At 39.1% G+C, this 15,326-nt stretch overlaps 1 protein-coding gene across 2 annotated transcripts in view; it reads left to right on the top strand.

The window, feature by feature from the left end:
• The window catches only part of enox2 (ecto-NOX disulfide-thiol exchanger 2), a 184,467-nt gene that overhangs the window by 47,289 nt on the left and 121,852 nt on the right, over positions 1 to 15,326 (top strand). For both annotated transcript variants that reach the window (XM_061725726.1, XM_061725725.1), the window contains exon 4: positions 6,904 to 7,006. In XM_061725726.1, coding sequence (XP_061581710.1) covers positions 6,973 to 7,006 — 34 coding nt within the window. In that variant the 5' untranslated portion in view covers positions 6,904 to 6,972. The remainder of the gene's footprint in view (positions 1 to 6,903; positions 7,007 to 15,326) is intronic.

Here is a 15,326-nt window from a genome sequence, read left to right as displayed (position 1 = left end):
CTGTCATCTGCTGGTCCAAGCAATTATGTTGTTCAGTTGTGTTGTATTTGAGCAGTGATTGCTTGTGCTTCCCATGCTCGAATCACTGAGCACAGAAAATATTAATTCACAGCTGCATCTGAGAGTTTTCTGGTGATTAGTAGGATTCGCGCTCAGGGACATGTCAAGTGATTAAATATAGCTTCAGGTCAGACTTTGGACATCACATCAATCTCAGGGTGAGTAAGTTATTAGCTCAGATCTAAATAAACCTTCATGCCGTCAACCCAGAATCTAATGTGGATGTAAAGTATTTGCAGCATGAATAATTTTAGGAACATTTTTAAAGTGAAAAAATATTTTATGTCATGTTGAACAATACATTTTTGAGGGAGATGAATGATGAATATAGGATATTAAGGCCCTAATAGTCAATGCTCCTTTTAAAGAAATATGTAGAAATCCAGTTAGATCTAGACCCATGACACAACGCAATTCTGAATTTAAAGTTGAACCTTTACTTTAAGACAAAAAGGAAGCTGATAAAAGGTCTCGAGTTGATATCTGTCACTGAGCATTTGGCAGCGGTTGGACCGGACCTACCAAAATGAAGTCAAACATCTCAATCCAACTGAGAGAGGTCATCATTAGGCTACAGAAAGCAACATATCTGACTCTTCGCAGTTAAACATTTTTAATTTACTTCAAAACCTGCATGGCATATTATATTGTGCTTTCTGTAGAATCTCTGTCTTTTAACACCACTGCATAAATGGTTAAGAACAAACTATTACATAAATAGAAAATAAAAATTAATGGACAAGCTGACAGCATGGTAGAAATCTCCAGTAATTTTGTTATTAGCTCAGCAACAACAGAACTGCTGGCATCAAATACAGTGTCTGCAGGTAACCCAGACCAAATGAGACTCCCAACCAGCAGTTCAATATCTGACGTGTAAAAAGATGCACTTTCCCCCTTTTGTGGAGGCTGATGCACCTCATCAAGAGGGTTCAACAGCGTCTGCACTTCCTGAGAGAGCTCAGGAAGAACAACATCAGCCAGAAGCTGCTGACAACCTTCTACGATCCTCTGTTGAGATCATCCTGACCTGCTGCATCCCGGTGTGGTTCTCCCACTGCACAGAGGCAGAACAGAAGAAGCTCCAGAGAGTGGTCAACACGGCACAGAGGATCGTGGCCTTTTTTTTAATTTTTTTAATTTTTTATTTTTTTACATATTTATATTTATATCTTACTTACCTTACTATGCACTGTATTTATATAAGGACCAACACCTGTGATAAGGCACCTGTAATTTGTTGTGTATGAACAAGGACAATAAAGAATCTAAGCATGCAGGCTGAGGGACAGCCAGAGGAGAAAAGAGGCAGAGGAACACTACTTTTGAAATACTGGTCTTTATCAGTCTTTGTGAAGTTGGCCTAGTTAATCAAAGACTGTGACTTATTTCTGTGAATGATTTGGATGGTTCTGCCAGGCTGCTGTGGCCCTGCTGTGGAAAAAAAAGATGAATGAACCTACGTATTATATTATGGGGTGGTATCTCTGTTCTCCATCAGTTTAGAGGCCAGTTGACTGATAATCTTTTCCTCACTGAGGGTGCCCTCTCATCTCTGCCCCAATGCAACCCTGAAAAAGATGAATGCACTCGAGAAAGAATTAAAGTGCGTATAAAAATACATCAATACACACACGGGGTCTGAATGATAAATGTATGTTTGAAGGTTTGCAGCCTAAAATTTAGCATCCAATGACATTTTAAAACTCTTACCTTTCTCTTTGGTTGGTTTACTTTTCGTTGAATGATTGTGCACTGGTGGCAGCCTGTTGCAGTTACTCTTGCAGGAATGACACTCTATCTTGTGTTATTATTGCAAAATGATGCACAATATCACTTTGGATTTTCTACTCACCTTTTTTCAATATTTTTTTTTCTTTTTGAAACAAAAAAATGTTTTCTATGCTGGTTTCAATGCTGTGCTGCTTAAAGAGCTTTGGCTGGAATTCTGGTTCTCTTCAACATCTTTTTTGAGCAGTAACTGTAAAAGTTGTTTTAAATAACTTTCCCATTGTGGTATATGTAAACATCTATGTAAACGGGTTGTTTACATTGGTGAGTAACAGTTCTACACATTACATCTCTCTCATTGTGATGACCATGTCCATTTTTGGTGCAAGCAAACTATTGGCAATAGGAAGAAAACGTGATCAGTACACGGCCAGCAGCTACTGCATAGCATTGTGTTCATCGAATGATCCCAGTTTTCAGTTTTGTTTAGGTCCTCAGAGAGAGGAGGACAGTAAGAGGACAGATTGGTGGCTGCAGGTAATCCCCAGAGAAGATGTAACTGGAACCCAGTCAGCCGTTACAATGACTTTATATGTATGTACAGTTGTGTGAAAAAGTGTTTGCCCCTTCCTGATTTCTTATTTTTTTGCATGTTTGTCGCACTTAAATGTTTCAGATCATCAAGCAAATGTAAATATTAGACAAAGATAACACAAGTAAACACAAAATGCAGTTTTTAAATGAAGGTTTTTATTATTAAGGGGAAACAAAAATCTAAACCTACATGGCCCTGTGTGAAAAACTGATTGCCCACTAAACCTAATAACTGGTTGGGCCCCTTAGCAGCAACAACTGCAATCAAGCGTTAGCGATAACTGGCAATGAGTCTTTTACAGGATCAAGGAGGAATTTTGGCCCACTCTTCTTTGCAGAATTGTTGTCATTCAGCCACATTGGATGGTTTTCAAGCATGAACCGCCTTTTTAAGGTCATGCCACAGCATCTCAATGGGATTCAGGTCAGGACTTTGACTAGGTTTTGATTTAGTTTTTCTTAAGCCATTCAGAGGTGGACTTTCTGGTGTGATTTGGATCATTGTCCTGCTGCACAAACCAAGTGGCTTCAGCTTGAGGTCATGAACAGATGGCCCGACATTCTCCTTCAGGATTATTTGGTAGACGGCAGAATTCATGGTTCCATTTACCACAGCAAGTCTTCCAGGTCCTGAAGCAGCAGAACAGCCCCAGACCATCACACTACCACCACCACCGTGTTTTACTCTTGCTATGATGTTCCTTTTCTGAAATGCCGTGTTACAAAACTGAGACGAGCCTTTATGTTTATGTTCTTTTTGCTCAGCAGTGGTTTTCGTCTTGGAACTCTGCCATGCAGGCCATTCATTGAGGCAAGTGAGGCCTGCAGGTCTCTGGATGTTGTTCTGGGGTCTTTTCTGACTCTTGGATAAGTCGTCGCTGCTCTTGGGGTCATTTTGGTCAGCCGGCCTCCTGGGAAAGTTCACCACTGTTCCATGTTTTCTCCATTTGTAGATAATGGCTCTCACTGTGGTTTGCTGGGGTCCCAAAGCTTTAGAAATGGCTTTGTAACCTTTTCCAGACTGATAGATCTCAATTACTTTGTTTTCTCATTTGTTCCTGAATTTTTTTGGATGGCAGCATGATGTCTAGCTTTTGAGGATCTTTTGGTTTACTTCACTTTGTCTGGCAGGTCCTATTTAATTGATTTCTTGATTGAGAACCAGTGTGACAGTAATCAGGTTTGGGTGTGGGGGGGGATCACTTTTTCGCACTGGGCAGATTTTTTTTTACCCCTTAATAATAAAAACCTTAATTTAAAAACTGCATTTTGTGTTTACTTGTGTTATCTATGTCTAATTTAAACTTGTTTGATGATCTGAAACATTTACTTGTGACAAACATGCAAAAAAAAAAAGAAATCAGGAAGGGGGCAAACACTTTTTCACACAACTGTACTGTATGTGGTAATCTTTTCATCAAAGTCAAATCAAAAAGTGACTTTCAAATTTTCATCAGTCATTAGAACAAGTTTTGATTTCCAACTTTCAATTCCTTTGTGTTATTTTTACTGGTCTTTCATCTGTTTTTCTTTTTTTTTTAAAGGTTTTTTGTGCCTCTTGTGGTCTTTTTTTGTGAAAGTGGTTAGACATGAAGCTTGGGTCGAAATGTTTTAGTCCATTTTCTTTTTTGTTGTTTTGAAGAGAAGTCTCGTAGGACAAGATGTGGAGAGTTACATGAACTATGTTTAGTCAAAAAACACTGTTCAATGGAAACACCGACCCCCTGCAGCGCTACCGTATACACAAATTCAGATATTTGAGTTTCTTTTTGCGCAAAATTCTCATGGAAATGGGACCCGGAAACATGGAAATTCGCAAAAAGCATTTCCATTACGCTTTTACCGAGTGGATTATCCAGTCACCTGGAAAAACTACCTTATAAAAGCGAAAAAGGGTTTACTTGATATTTTTGGGAGTTTTTTTGTTTCAAATTTGTGCCATTTCCATTAAAGGATTTCTTTTTTGAAATGTGGTTTTGCGCAAATCTAGGGTTAATGGACACGGGCCTATTGACTTTTTATAAATTGGACTACTTTGGAACAAGTTGAACTTTACTATTGTTAAAGAGCCTTGAAATGACATGTGTCATGAGTTGCAATATAATGAACTATCAAGTAAGATTTCAAGATATGGTTTCTTTTAAGTTCTTGATAAAGCTTATATTCAGGAATAGTTTTATGATGACACGTATGTACTCTTCCTATATGTGACGGTCATTACTTTTGTCTCCGTTTCTTATCAACTCAGACCCCCAACTGCTCCCTGATTCCGGTTCTGCTGGAGCTTATTCGTTTATAAGCCCAGTTATTTAAGTTTGTACTCTCCACTGTCACATTGTGCTTGCTGAAGATTGGGGATAGCACCAAAGTAAGAGATTCATTGCAATCTGCCCCCCCCTTTTTTTTTTTTTTATGAATTGGCATTATAGGAATTTTGAATCTTGGACACAACTAACATGAACTGAAACTTCTGTCTAGTTCTCTGTCTTGATAGCTATTATTTTCTTTATTTACTTTGTTTACAGACTGTCAATCAACGTTTCAAAGGTCTCCTCACCTCATGTTGGCTTCATTCATAATTATTGGTGTACATATTTGCCCTAAGCCAGCAACCCGAGCTTTTTCAGAGCAGTGGAAAAAGTATCTTAGACTAAGCAGGTGGAAATGAAAAATGCTGGTAATAAATATGACAGGGAGTAAAGGGGGTGCCCTAAGAATGATTAATGCTATTTGTTTTTGTGGCCACAAAAGACCTTAAAATCCGATTTTCTTTGCACTTACCCCATTAAGGGTCCTTTTATTTTCCAAAATGAAAATGGCTTTTATTATTCTCCCAAAGTTATACCCAATGATACTCTGATGGTGACTAAGTAGCTTAATGTTCTTGTGTCACACTGGGAGAGTCACTTGTTGACCTTGATTGTGGTTTGTGATTGTCGTAGGGTGGTGAGTGGTCTGATCTCCAGCTCTGCAGGCTGTTTTACGCTTCCTGTCCAAATGCATGTCAATGCAACAGTGCACAGCACAGGACTACATGTTTGTATGTTGAGATTTATTCATTTCTTAAACCCTTGACTGGATTCTTCTGCCTCTCACCACTTATCCAAGCAGATGTCAGTTGTTTAATTTGAAAAAAAAGACTTGTTTATTTGAAAACATGCACTTCCTCTTTATTAAATCAGTAAAATTTCATTTCATGGATTCATGCTCCCTTAGCAATTTTGGATCTTTTATTATGCTTACAGCGTGTAAAAACATGTTGAAGTGGATCTGTTAAGAGGTGTACAGCTTATCTCTTTTCCCATTAGCACTGTGGCAAATTATTTTTTCAAAACACCAGTTATTTCATTTTTTGTTATTTTTTTGTTCCTTTGCAGATGGGTCTGACCGTACTCTTCTTCAATAAAGCATCTTTTGTAGCTGTTTAAGAAACAAAGTGTCCTGTTGACATACGCCATCATATTTGAGTATGGTCATTTGCATGAACGCTATGGTATCAACAGCACATTTCATTGCTTCACCGCCTGTCTCCTGGGACTCAAAATGAGCTGCACATCTAGGTTTGAGCAATTTGCAGGGATGTACAGGCTGAGCTGCTTACAAAGCAACATGAGAGTGTACTGTGTGCCGAGATCTAATTGCGCTTGTATATGTCAGCATAAATAAAGCAATATATTTTGCAATAAGCATCTTTTCTGTCTGACATGTGGGGTAGAGAATAACTGAAGCTTTGTACTAGACTCCACCTAGACTCCAGCATATAATGGTCCATTAATTTTACTTTATTACACATCCAAGCGAGATTGGTTGTCTTTCATATTTGATGCTCATCATTTATGAGTGTATAACAAGCTCTGAAGCAAACTGAATTGAAGAGGTGAGTAAAATGTCCTTGAACCAAATGTGAAACTCCAAGAATTCAAAGTAATGTCTTCCTCCAAGAACTCAGACATTGCTGTCTGCACTGTGGATTGAGGATTTGGGATCACTTTGACCTTCATAGTGGCATGAGAGTGTGTTTGCACGGCATGACTGATGCAGATTATCATAGCTGGAAAAAGGCAATTACTCTGGTCATCGCTGGTCCTTCAGGATCTCTCTTGCTGGAATGAAATGCATTAAAGAAATCTCTGTACACCCTTCTGGCAGTGTTTCGTAATTCTATGGTGATCCTCCCCGTATGAATGTTAATAGGGCGGTCAATGGGACCCACCCGTGCCTTTACAACCCTCTTTGGCTCAAATGAGCTTCTGCTCCACAAAGCAGGGAGGCTGTGCCGTTTGAAAAAGCAGACAAATTACATCGTCGCCTGTTTGTCCTCTCCCACTAGTCAAGACAAAGCCCTTTTATTTTGGTCCCTTCATTAAAACTTCTTTCAGTCAGTATCCTTGAACAATCACAGAATGAATAAGTTGGGGTTGAAAAGCTGTGGTGTTTTTTTCTTTGCCTTTTTCTTCTCCGTGTGAAATGAATAGGCGGCTGATCAGATCTTTGTTTTGTTTTTGTTGTCTGAAACAGGTTGTCTGAAACAGATTGGCTGCAAGACCAAAAAGCTGAGCTCACAGCCTGCACCGCTGCATCTCCAGGATGTACAAAAAGTACAGATCAAATCAAGTCACAGGTGAGAGGCTTTACTGTGTTATTGCCAGGGTGCAATCAATATCCAAGCTATTTCTTTACTCTGTTGCTTGGCAAAGCTGCAGTGCCAGTTATTTTCATGCAGAAATGTCACATTCTCAGCTATGTTTCCGTTATATGCTACATGCATAGCCAGCAGTCCTTCAAAGGTCATGTTTTATATGTGTGGCCAGTGACATCTTCTTTTTCTTTTTGATTTCATCGACATCAGAGCATCTGTCATATATTCCAGGATGTGAAATGTGCTCCTTTAATTGTGTTTACTCTTTTCCGTGCCGACTTTTCTTTCCGTTCAGACGCCCAAATCGGCTGCTTTCTTTGTCATTACTGCCAGAAACTCTGATTGAAAATATTCATCTCGCTCAAAGTCATTATGTATACAGATCTAAAGCACAGGGGGCAGTTACACACTGGCACAGTCGCAAAAATCACATGAAGGCATAGTTTAGTTTCCAGCCCATATTACGCTACATGCATTCACTTCGAGGATATGCTTATCTCCAGTAACTTGAATCAGTGGGATTAACATGCACATTCAGGGAATTCATAGAAAAAACTCAGTAAGGATCGGGTGCCCGATATACCACAACAAATAAGACTGATTCCTTTGATTTTCACATGGGGTGAGAAAAAAAAAAATAAAGAGATGTAACTAAGGCTGGGTCTTTGGGGCCAATTAATGGCCTTGAGTGGTTGGTGCAGCCACTCATCTTAGTCTTGTCCTTGGAAGTATGTGAAATTTCAAGTAATCAGGGGGCGTTGATTCATTATTACTAACATGAGCCTCCTGCTGTGGCCAGCTTTCTGTACGACCAAATACATCAAGACCATGGTCCCAAATCATGTCATTTACCAGATTGGAAAGATCTAATCTTCTATAAGCCACATCTAATGTTTTTATTTTTCCCAACAAGTTAAATTGCCTTAATTTTTTGTTGTTGTAAGGTTTCATAATTTGCTTTTCTTGTATTGATTATTGATTTATTTATCCGTGTGGTCTGGGAGAAGACACAATACTTGTGGGATGGGAGGGTAGCAGCAGGTGGGAAGTTGCAGACACGACTGAGAGACTGTAATTCTGCATTTATATAAATATTTATATGCATAAATATCTCCAGTTATTTACAGAGCCCAAATCATTTTCTGGATACCACCTATACAACCAGCAGATGAAAGATGATACAGCTAAACTTGTCATCACCAGTGTTGGAACTAACGCGTTATTTAGTAACGCGTTACAGTAACGCCGTTAGTTTTGCGGTAACTAATACTCTAGCGCATTACTTTTTAAATTCAGTAACTCAATTGCCATTACCAAACGGTGCGTTACTCCGTTATTTCTGGCTACAGTGACGTTTTTTTCCCCACATGCAGAGACCAGAGGAAACGTAGTGTGTGTGCATTCAAAAATATGACGGTCATGGCGAGCCAAGAGAAGGCAAGTTTCGCAACGTGGAGATCATTAGAGTAATCCCTGGTTTTTCGCAGGGGTTACGTTCCAAAAATAACCCGTGATAAGTGAAATTATTTTTACAATTATTATAGAAAGCTTCAAATCGCGGAGATCAGCACCGCCTCAGACGTATTCCACTGCTCTTCTGAGCCGCTGCATCCTGACTCTGTAGAGTCTTTTTCTCCTAAAGTCTGTGGTGCAGGTGTGTTTTTTCGAGAGAAGAAAATAGTTATGGGTCGTTGTTTTCGCTCTTTTTTCTTCTGGGCAAAAAGATTCTTAAAATCTATAAACCGACAACCGACACCATCGATTATATCTGAGACTGTAATGAACGATTCATCAAAGGCTCTTGTTCTTGAGCTGCTGCTGAAGCTCATTGGCCGTTCTCACCTTGTTGCTAAGCGACCAACGTTATTGACACAGGAAGTGAAGAAGCGGGGAGACTGTTTAGAATGCAGAACACGATGCACAATGTAAATCCATAGAGGGGCTAGAGGGGCATTAAATGGGAGCATTTAAAATAATGTTTTTATTTAAATTAACTAAAAGTTACTTTTCATAGTAACACATTACTTTTTGGTCTAAGTAACTGAGTTATTAACTGAGTTACTTTTTAATGAAGTAACTAGTAACGGTAACTAGTTACTATTTTTCAGTAACTAGCACAACGCTGGTCATCACTGGTTAGTTTTGGCAGGAGCCAAAGAAAACTACAGGGTCCCAGAGGTTTCAGAGAGGAGGAGGAGCTAGTGAGGTTAACAGGGAGAGACGCAAGTAATGAATTGAATTGGATATCATATGACCATTACTGGACAATAACAAAAACAGAGATGAGCCTCAGCAACAAGTCTCAGAGATTCTTTTGAAACCGTGTTTAAAAATGAAATTGCAGTAGTGGTATGAATGTAGCTTCAGAAGAACCTTCAGGAGACCCACACTTGATAATACATGATAATACTTGATAAGATAATACCAAACTTGGATTTTATCAGCAACTTAGAACGCTGCATTATAAAAACAACAACTTTTAATGGAAAACTGTTATCTGTTGATTTTACCATTACCGGTCCAATTAGTAAGGCAATTGAAAAAAAAATTAAAAAAAATAAAATGTCTCCAGCATTCAGTGTGGGATAATTCCACCCAACAAATATTTACCTAAAAAAGAATGAAACGGTGTCAACAGTTTGGGCAGCCACTGTGTAAACGCTGTAGCCTTTCTTCTGATTGCAGCCTCGACACAGAATTTATTGCAAAGGTTTGGTTCAAAATCAACAAATGCGGTCTTTGACAAGATGTCATTATTTGTTTCAAATATTAAAGCAAGAGACGTTAGGAATGAAATGGTTGTTTGTTCTGAATGACTCCCTTCTCCCCCAGAAAAATCTCCCATCCTGTATCCTCTCGTCTACATGCTATCTAATAATTGCAAAATGCCAACAAAATAACATCTAAAATACAAAAAACACCTGAAAAACCTGATATAGATGTTGGGTTACACTTCCATCAATGGCCTTTTTTGTATCACCACTATCTGGTCCCCATCTGTCAGGCTTCTTTTTTATTTTAATGCTGCTGAACATAATAAACAGGTTTCACAACGGTGGGAGGGGATTAATGATTTCCATTAAATGGATAATTACCTTTTGCATAATTATGTTCATTCTGCTTTACATTTAGCGAGATATTACTATGTTTTCCTCTCAGTTGCTGGTTTTGGAAGCAGTGGGTCTGTTAACGTGGAATGTAACCCTAGTGAGAAACTGGCTGATTGCTTAAGAGAAAGGAACAAGTTGGGGGAAATGAAAAGCCCCTTTATTGCTGCACTTTAGCCGATTAATGTGTCTTTACTTTTTACTTTCTCCCTGCACAAGGTGGAGGTGAGTCAGGTGGTTGTGAATGCTTGGCTTTTCTGCCTCCAGCATGTCTGGTCTGTGCTCTCGTTTATATCTCCTTTCTTTCATCACACTTGTACATTGAACATTCTCTGCAGTTCCTGTGTGTATTTGACTTCCACTGCTTTGGATCTCTATCAGTCAATCTCTTCTTCCTCTGTCCAGGAACATTTTACAATTGAAATCAGTTTTAAAAGGTCAGTTTGTGAGACAGTAAAAGTTCAGTTTTCTTTCTCTTTCCTCATGAACTAAGGAGCCTGACTTTAACCTTCAGGCACTTGCCTGAAAAAAAATGTTGTTTGTTTGTTTGTTTTTTCCAGTTTAAATGGTAAAGAAAGGTTGATGTCCTTTTATTTGAAAATAATTCCTTCACAGTGCACATAGCGAAAGTAACTAATCATAGTTCCTGCAATGTTGCTCTTTCTGCATGAGTATCATGCTTTCAGACACCTCACCAGTACTGGCCTCAAGGTGTCATAATTGATTGAAAAGAACTTTGTAAATTAAATAAAAATCAAAAGATCAATGGAACAGTGACGAGACAAAATTCCCGAAATGCAAATTACAGTCCTTCTTATTTCCTCCAGTTATTTGATCCTGGTGCTTTCGATGTTGCACAAGAGTTTGCTTTTATTCGTCTTGTATTTTTTCTTTGGAAGATCACTATTTGCCTAGCCATTAGTCATAAATGGCTCATAAATCATCACAAATAGTGCACACGAGTTGCATCTGTGAAAAGTGCAGACCAAGGCCCCGTTTACACGTAGCCGGGTATTTACAAAAACGGAGGCGTTTTCATGCGTTTTGGCCGTTCGTTTACACGGAAACGGAGGTCAAAGTCACCAAAAACGATCATTTCTGAAAACTCCGGCCAAAGTGGAGATTTTCAAAAACTCCGTTTTCCCGTTTGCGTCTAAACGGAGGAAAACGGAGGAAAACGGAGATTTAAGCTTCAGAACGTCACATTATGCACCAGAAACTCACCAGCGTCATGTGTGCGACCTGTGTTTACAATTAGTTTGGCCACCGTCAATATTTTCTTGTATTTTACCTGTTTAATATTCTAAAGTCACACTTAAAAGTAACTCCCCCCCCCCCCCCGTCCAGCTTCCTGCTCATTCAAGCCTGTGAGCGCGTCAGCCAGCAGCATGAAGCCTGAATTACGGTTCCGTGTTAAATCGACGGCGTAGGGTACGCGGCGACGCGCAAGGTACGTGCGCGTCGCCGCGTACCTTACGCCGTAGGCTCTGCGTTAATGTAACGCGGAACCATAAATCAGCCTTAACTGGAAGTTACACACGTGTCATTTGTTGATGTTTTTCCAGGATTCTGATTGGCTTGCATGACGTTAAGAGCGTTTTCATGCGGGTCCGTGTAAACGAGGATTTTTTTGAAAACGTAGAGGGGAAAATATCCGTTTTTGTAAATACCCGGCTACGTGTAAACGTGGCCCAAATCTGTTGATTTTAAAAAAGAAAATATATTTTCAAATGGAAAGTCAGTGGAAGACTACTTGAATTTGCACAGGTTCAGCGTTTCATGTGAAACTGAGAGGCTTTGCCACTTCCAGACAACCCAATAGTCCACAGCGACCGTTTCCTCCCATAAGACCTCACTGTACATATAGTGTTTTATTGTTTAATTAATGTTCAATATAAATATGCATTTATCCTCTACAGTCATCAGAGCTGCAGACAGTGTTATTGCCAGTATAACAAGAGAGTCAAACATGTTAGTTGACAAGTAGCGTTTATTTATTACCGTAGGAATTTAGTATGCAGACACTTAATAGACTTTTCTTTTCCTTTATAAACTGACAGAATAAACTCTTTTCTAACTGAAAGCGAATCAGACATCCATCTTATGTTCTCATCCTGCATTCATTTGCATTTTTTTCCCTGCAGTTTGCCGGCTCTAGGGAGCAGCCAAAGGTGTAATTACATGCCTTTACCTACGTTTGTGTTTGCGCTGTCTTCTGTAAACTGAAGTGTTGTGCATGTGTGAGGCCGATTCACCTAGTGCCAGGAATCACAACATGCTTGCTCTATTAAACACCTGCTAAAAGGCTTTGTTGTGCCCGCGAACTCGCATTCACAGATTTAGCTCCAATGATAAGCCTCTCTGCATCTGAATACATTGTACTACGGTTGTACAAACAAGCACAATTTGTGATCACTTCCAACAGAGGCTATTTTTGGGACAGTGTTTGAGTAGTATTCAATTTGAGTATCTGTCTTCAGTGGTGCAGCAGGGTTAATGGTTGTTGTGCTCTCTGTGTGAGACCCGTTTCCATCAATATTCATGCTGAGGAGAAATTCCCCAGAGGAAGCCCTGGCCTCCTTTTGGTTTTAGCCAACGTGCCTACAGTAGCTCTCTTCTCTAATATCTCCATGACAACGTTGGCAAGCGTTGTTCTCTGTCTCAAAACATGTTGGCTCAAGTTACCCGTTATAGGTACCTGTTACTCCAACACAACTCATTAAATTCATTCAAGCAGCAACACCCCCACGCGTGAGCTAGGACAGCGAGAGCTCACCTAATGAACTGTGACATCAACTGGAGAGTCAACTCAGCCTTTCCTGTCCAAATGATGATCCACTCGCAATCAGCAGGGATATGAAGAGAGGAAAAGAAGAGGCTGGTAATTAGAAAAGGGAGGAAAGAGGAAGATAAAGGTAAAAAGAAAAACTAAAACTCCCCGAGAGAAAACAACATTTCTATATTGATTGTCTTAATTTACAAGGGCCAATAGGGACGTGTAACATAAGAAGTTTATCTTTTTTTTTTTTTTTTTTTTTTTTTTTTTTTTTTTTTTTTTGGGGGGGGGGGAGGGGGTGGGGGGGGGGGGTGACGACATCCACTGCCAATCCAGGAAGCAGGAACACACGGAGACACACGTCAAGCACTGGAAATCTGCAACAAAAAAAAAAACCACAAACAAAGCACGAAACCGGCACGGAGCCAACCAAAACACGAACAGCAATCGACCTAAATCTTGAGATCTGATCGCAGTCTGAGCTAAGCTATCGCTACCGCTACCTAAACCCAAAAACTAGAGAGCCAGCATGCAGGTGAACAAGCCAGTGTGTATGTCTATGTGCACATATCTACATAAGAAGTTTATCAATACTGATATTGCTTATTGATATTTGGCGTGCGTGTCACTTGCATGAACAGGCACCATTAAGGGCACAACTGCACTTTTACAAGTTTATTTGTATAGCACAATTCAACACAAGGTAATTCAAAGTGCTTTACATCAACATTAAAAGCGTCAAGACACAATTAAACAGTAAATAACAAATAAAATGAAATAAAATGATAAGAAAAGAGGTAAAATAATAAAAAACACAAGGTACACATCACATTCTTACAATGGCAAGAATTACATTTCTATACGGTCAAAATGTACTAAGACCGGGTCAAATACAGTATTACAAAAGTAATCTGTGTACTCTATCAGTAATCTATCAGTACTCAACACCATCGCTAGAGAGTAGCAAGGGAAATTTACATTTTTCACTCTTGCCTAAGGCTCTTTAAATGTGTGGTCTTTTTGCTGGGCAGCCTTGCCAGATATCACCTTCCTTCCCTCTCCAGGGAGAAGCTGCTGTACCTGAACTCTGTCATTTGACCAAAAAGGGCATATCAATACAGAAATACGAAGCGAGAGCATGACTTTGGAATTTTCTTGATAAATCAATAAAAGCAGAGAACCAATGTTTACATCTCATTGGAAAAATAGTCATAAATATTTAGTGGAAAGTGCAATACTGAATTATAAAAATTGAATCCAACAATCTTTCCTTGTTTGCCAATTACATACACGGTTACATGGGGGATCTTTTTCTGATGCATTTTTTGCTGAATTAACTGAAATTCTGTTTACACATCGATAACAAAAAAAACAACTATATCCAATCATTAAGAGCGGTCCAAGTAAAGTCGTGAAACTACTGGCTTGTCAGTTAAACTCTTAAACAGTGGCCAGGAATTGCCCTATGTTAACTATAGCATTATTTCACTGAAGAAAGTCATCGCAGATTAAACAAAACATCTTTAAAAGTGTTTATGGCTGCCACTCACTCGCGGTTTACTTGCAATGCTCATCCCCAATCCAGATTTTCTTTCTTCACTTTGAAGGTAATTTATTTGACTAAAGATGGCCCCAATGTCTCCAAACACAGCAAACAATGTGGCTTTCATCTGGGGAGGTGGTGCTTAATTTCAAATCAGAGTTTGATTTGAATGTTTTTTCCAGAGTGAGCAGGCCTTACAAAACATTATTGTAAAATAAAGAACAAAATAAAAAAAAATGTAGACATAAGGCCAACATCATTCCCTATGGACAGTGAAATTGAATGAGAACGTGTGCTGGTTGTTTCTCATTACTACTGGCTGACAGGAGTAATTGAATTCTGCCTGGAAAACACTCTTTTCTGTTAAAAATGTGGACACTGTAAAAGCCAGCCATGAGTTATAGCTTTGCTTTTTTTTTATGTTTCTAAAATGAAGACGATAAATTTGAAACTTGTGGCTAATAGAAAGATGTTTGCATCTCTCGATTGTCCACTCTTTATTAGTTCGTCCGGTTCCTGTACAATATTCTCTGTATATTACCTCTTCTGACCTATGTCAGCATGCAGAGATGGAACTTACCTTTCAAATATTTTTCACAGACTACGTTGTTGTCCAGACGTAAGAGGAGCACGGCTACATTTATATTGTGCCGTGTGTCCAGATTAGAATATATTTTGCATAAACCACATTAAACATTTGGGTCACATGCCTCCAAACACTTGAGTTGAACTTTAATAAGACATAAGGATAGTTTGTGAGGGGCTATTTTGAAGTTTTGGCACAAGCTCTTGCAACAATAAACCTGCATACGATAACAAATGGAGTCATAAGCAAAGATGTTACTCCACACTTTTCTTTTTCTGCTGCCAGCAGTT

The sequence above is a fragment of the Cololabis saira genome, chromosome 7 (assembly GCF_033807715.1).
Source record: "Cololabis saira isolate AMF1-May2022 chromosome 7, fColSai1.1, whole genome shotgun sequence".
NCBI classification, from domain to species: domain Eukaryota; kingdom Metazoa; phylum Chordata; class Actinopteri; order Beloniformes; family Belonidae; genus Cololabis; species Cololabis saira.
This window is presented reverse-complemented; position numbering and strand designations above follow the sequence as displayed.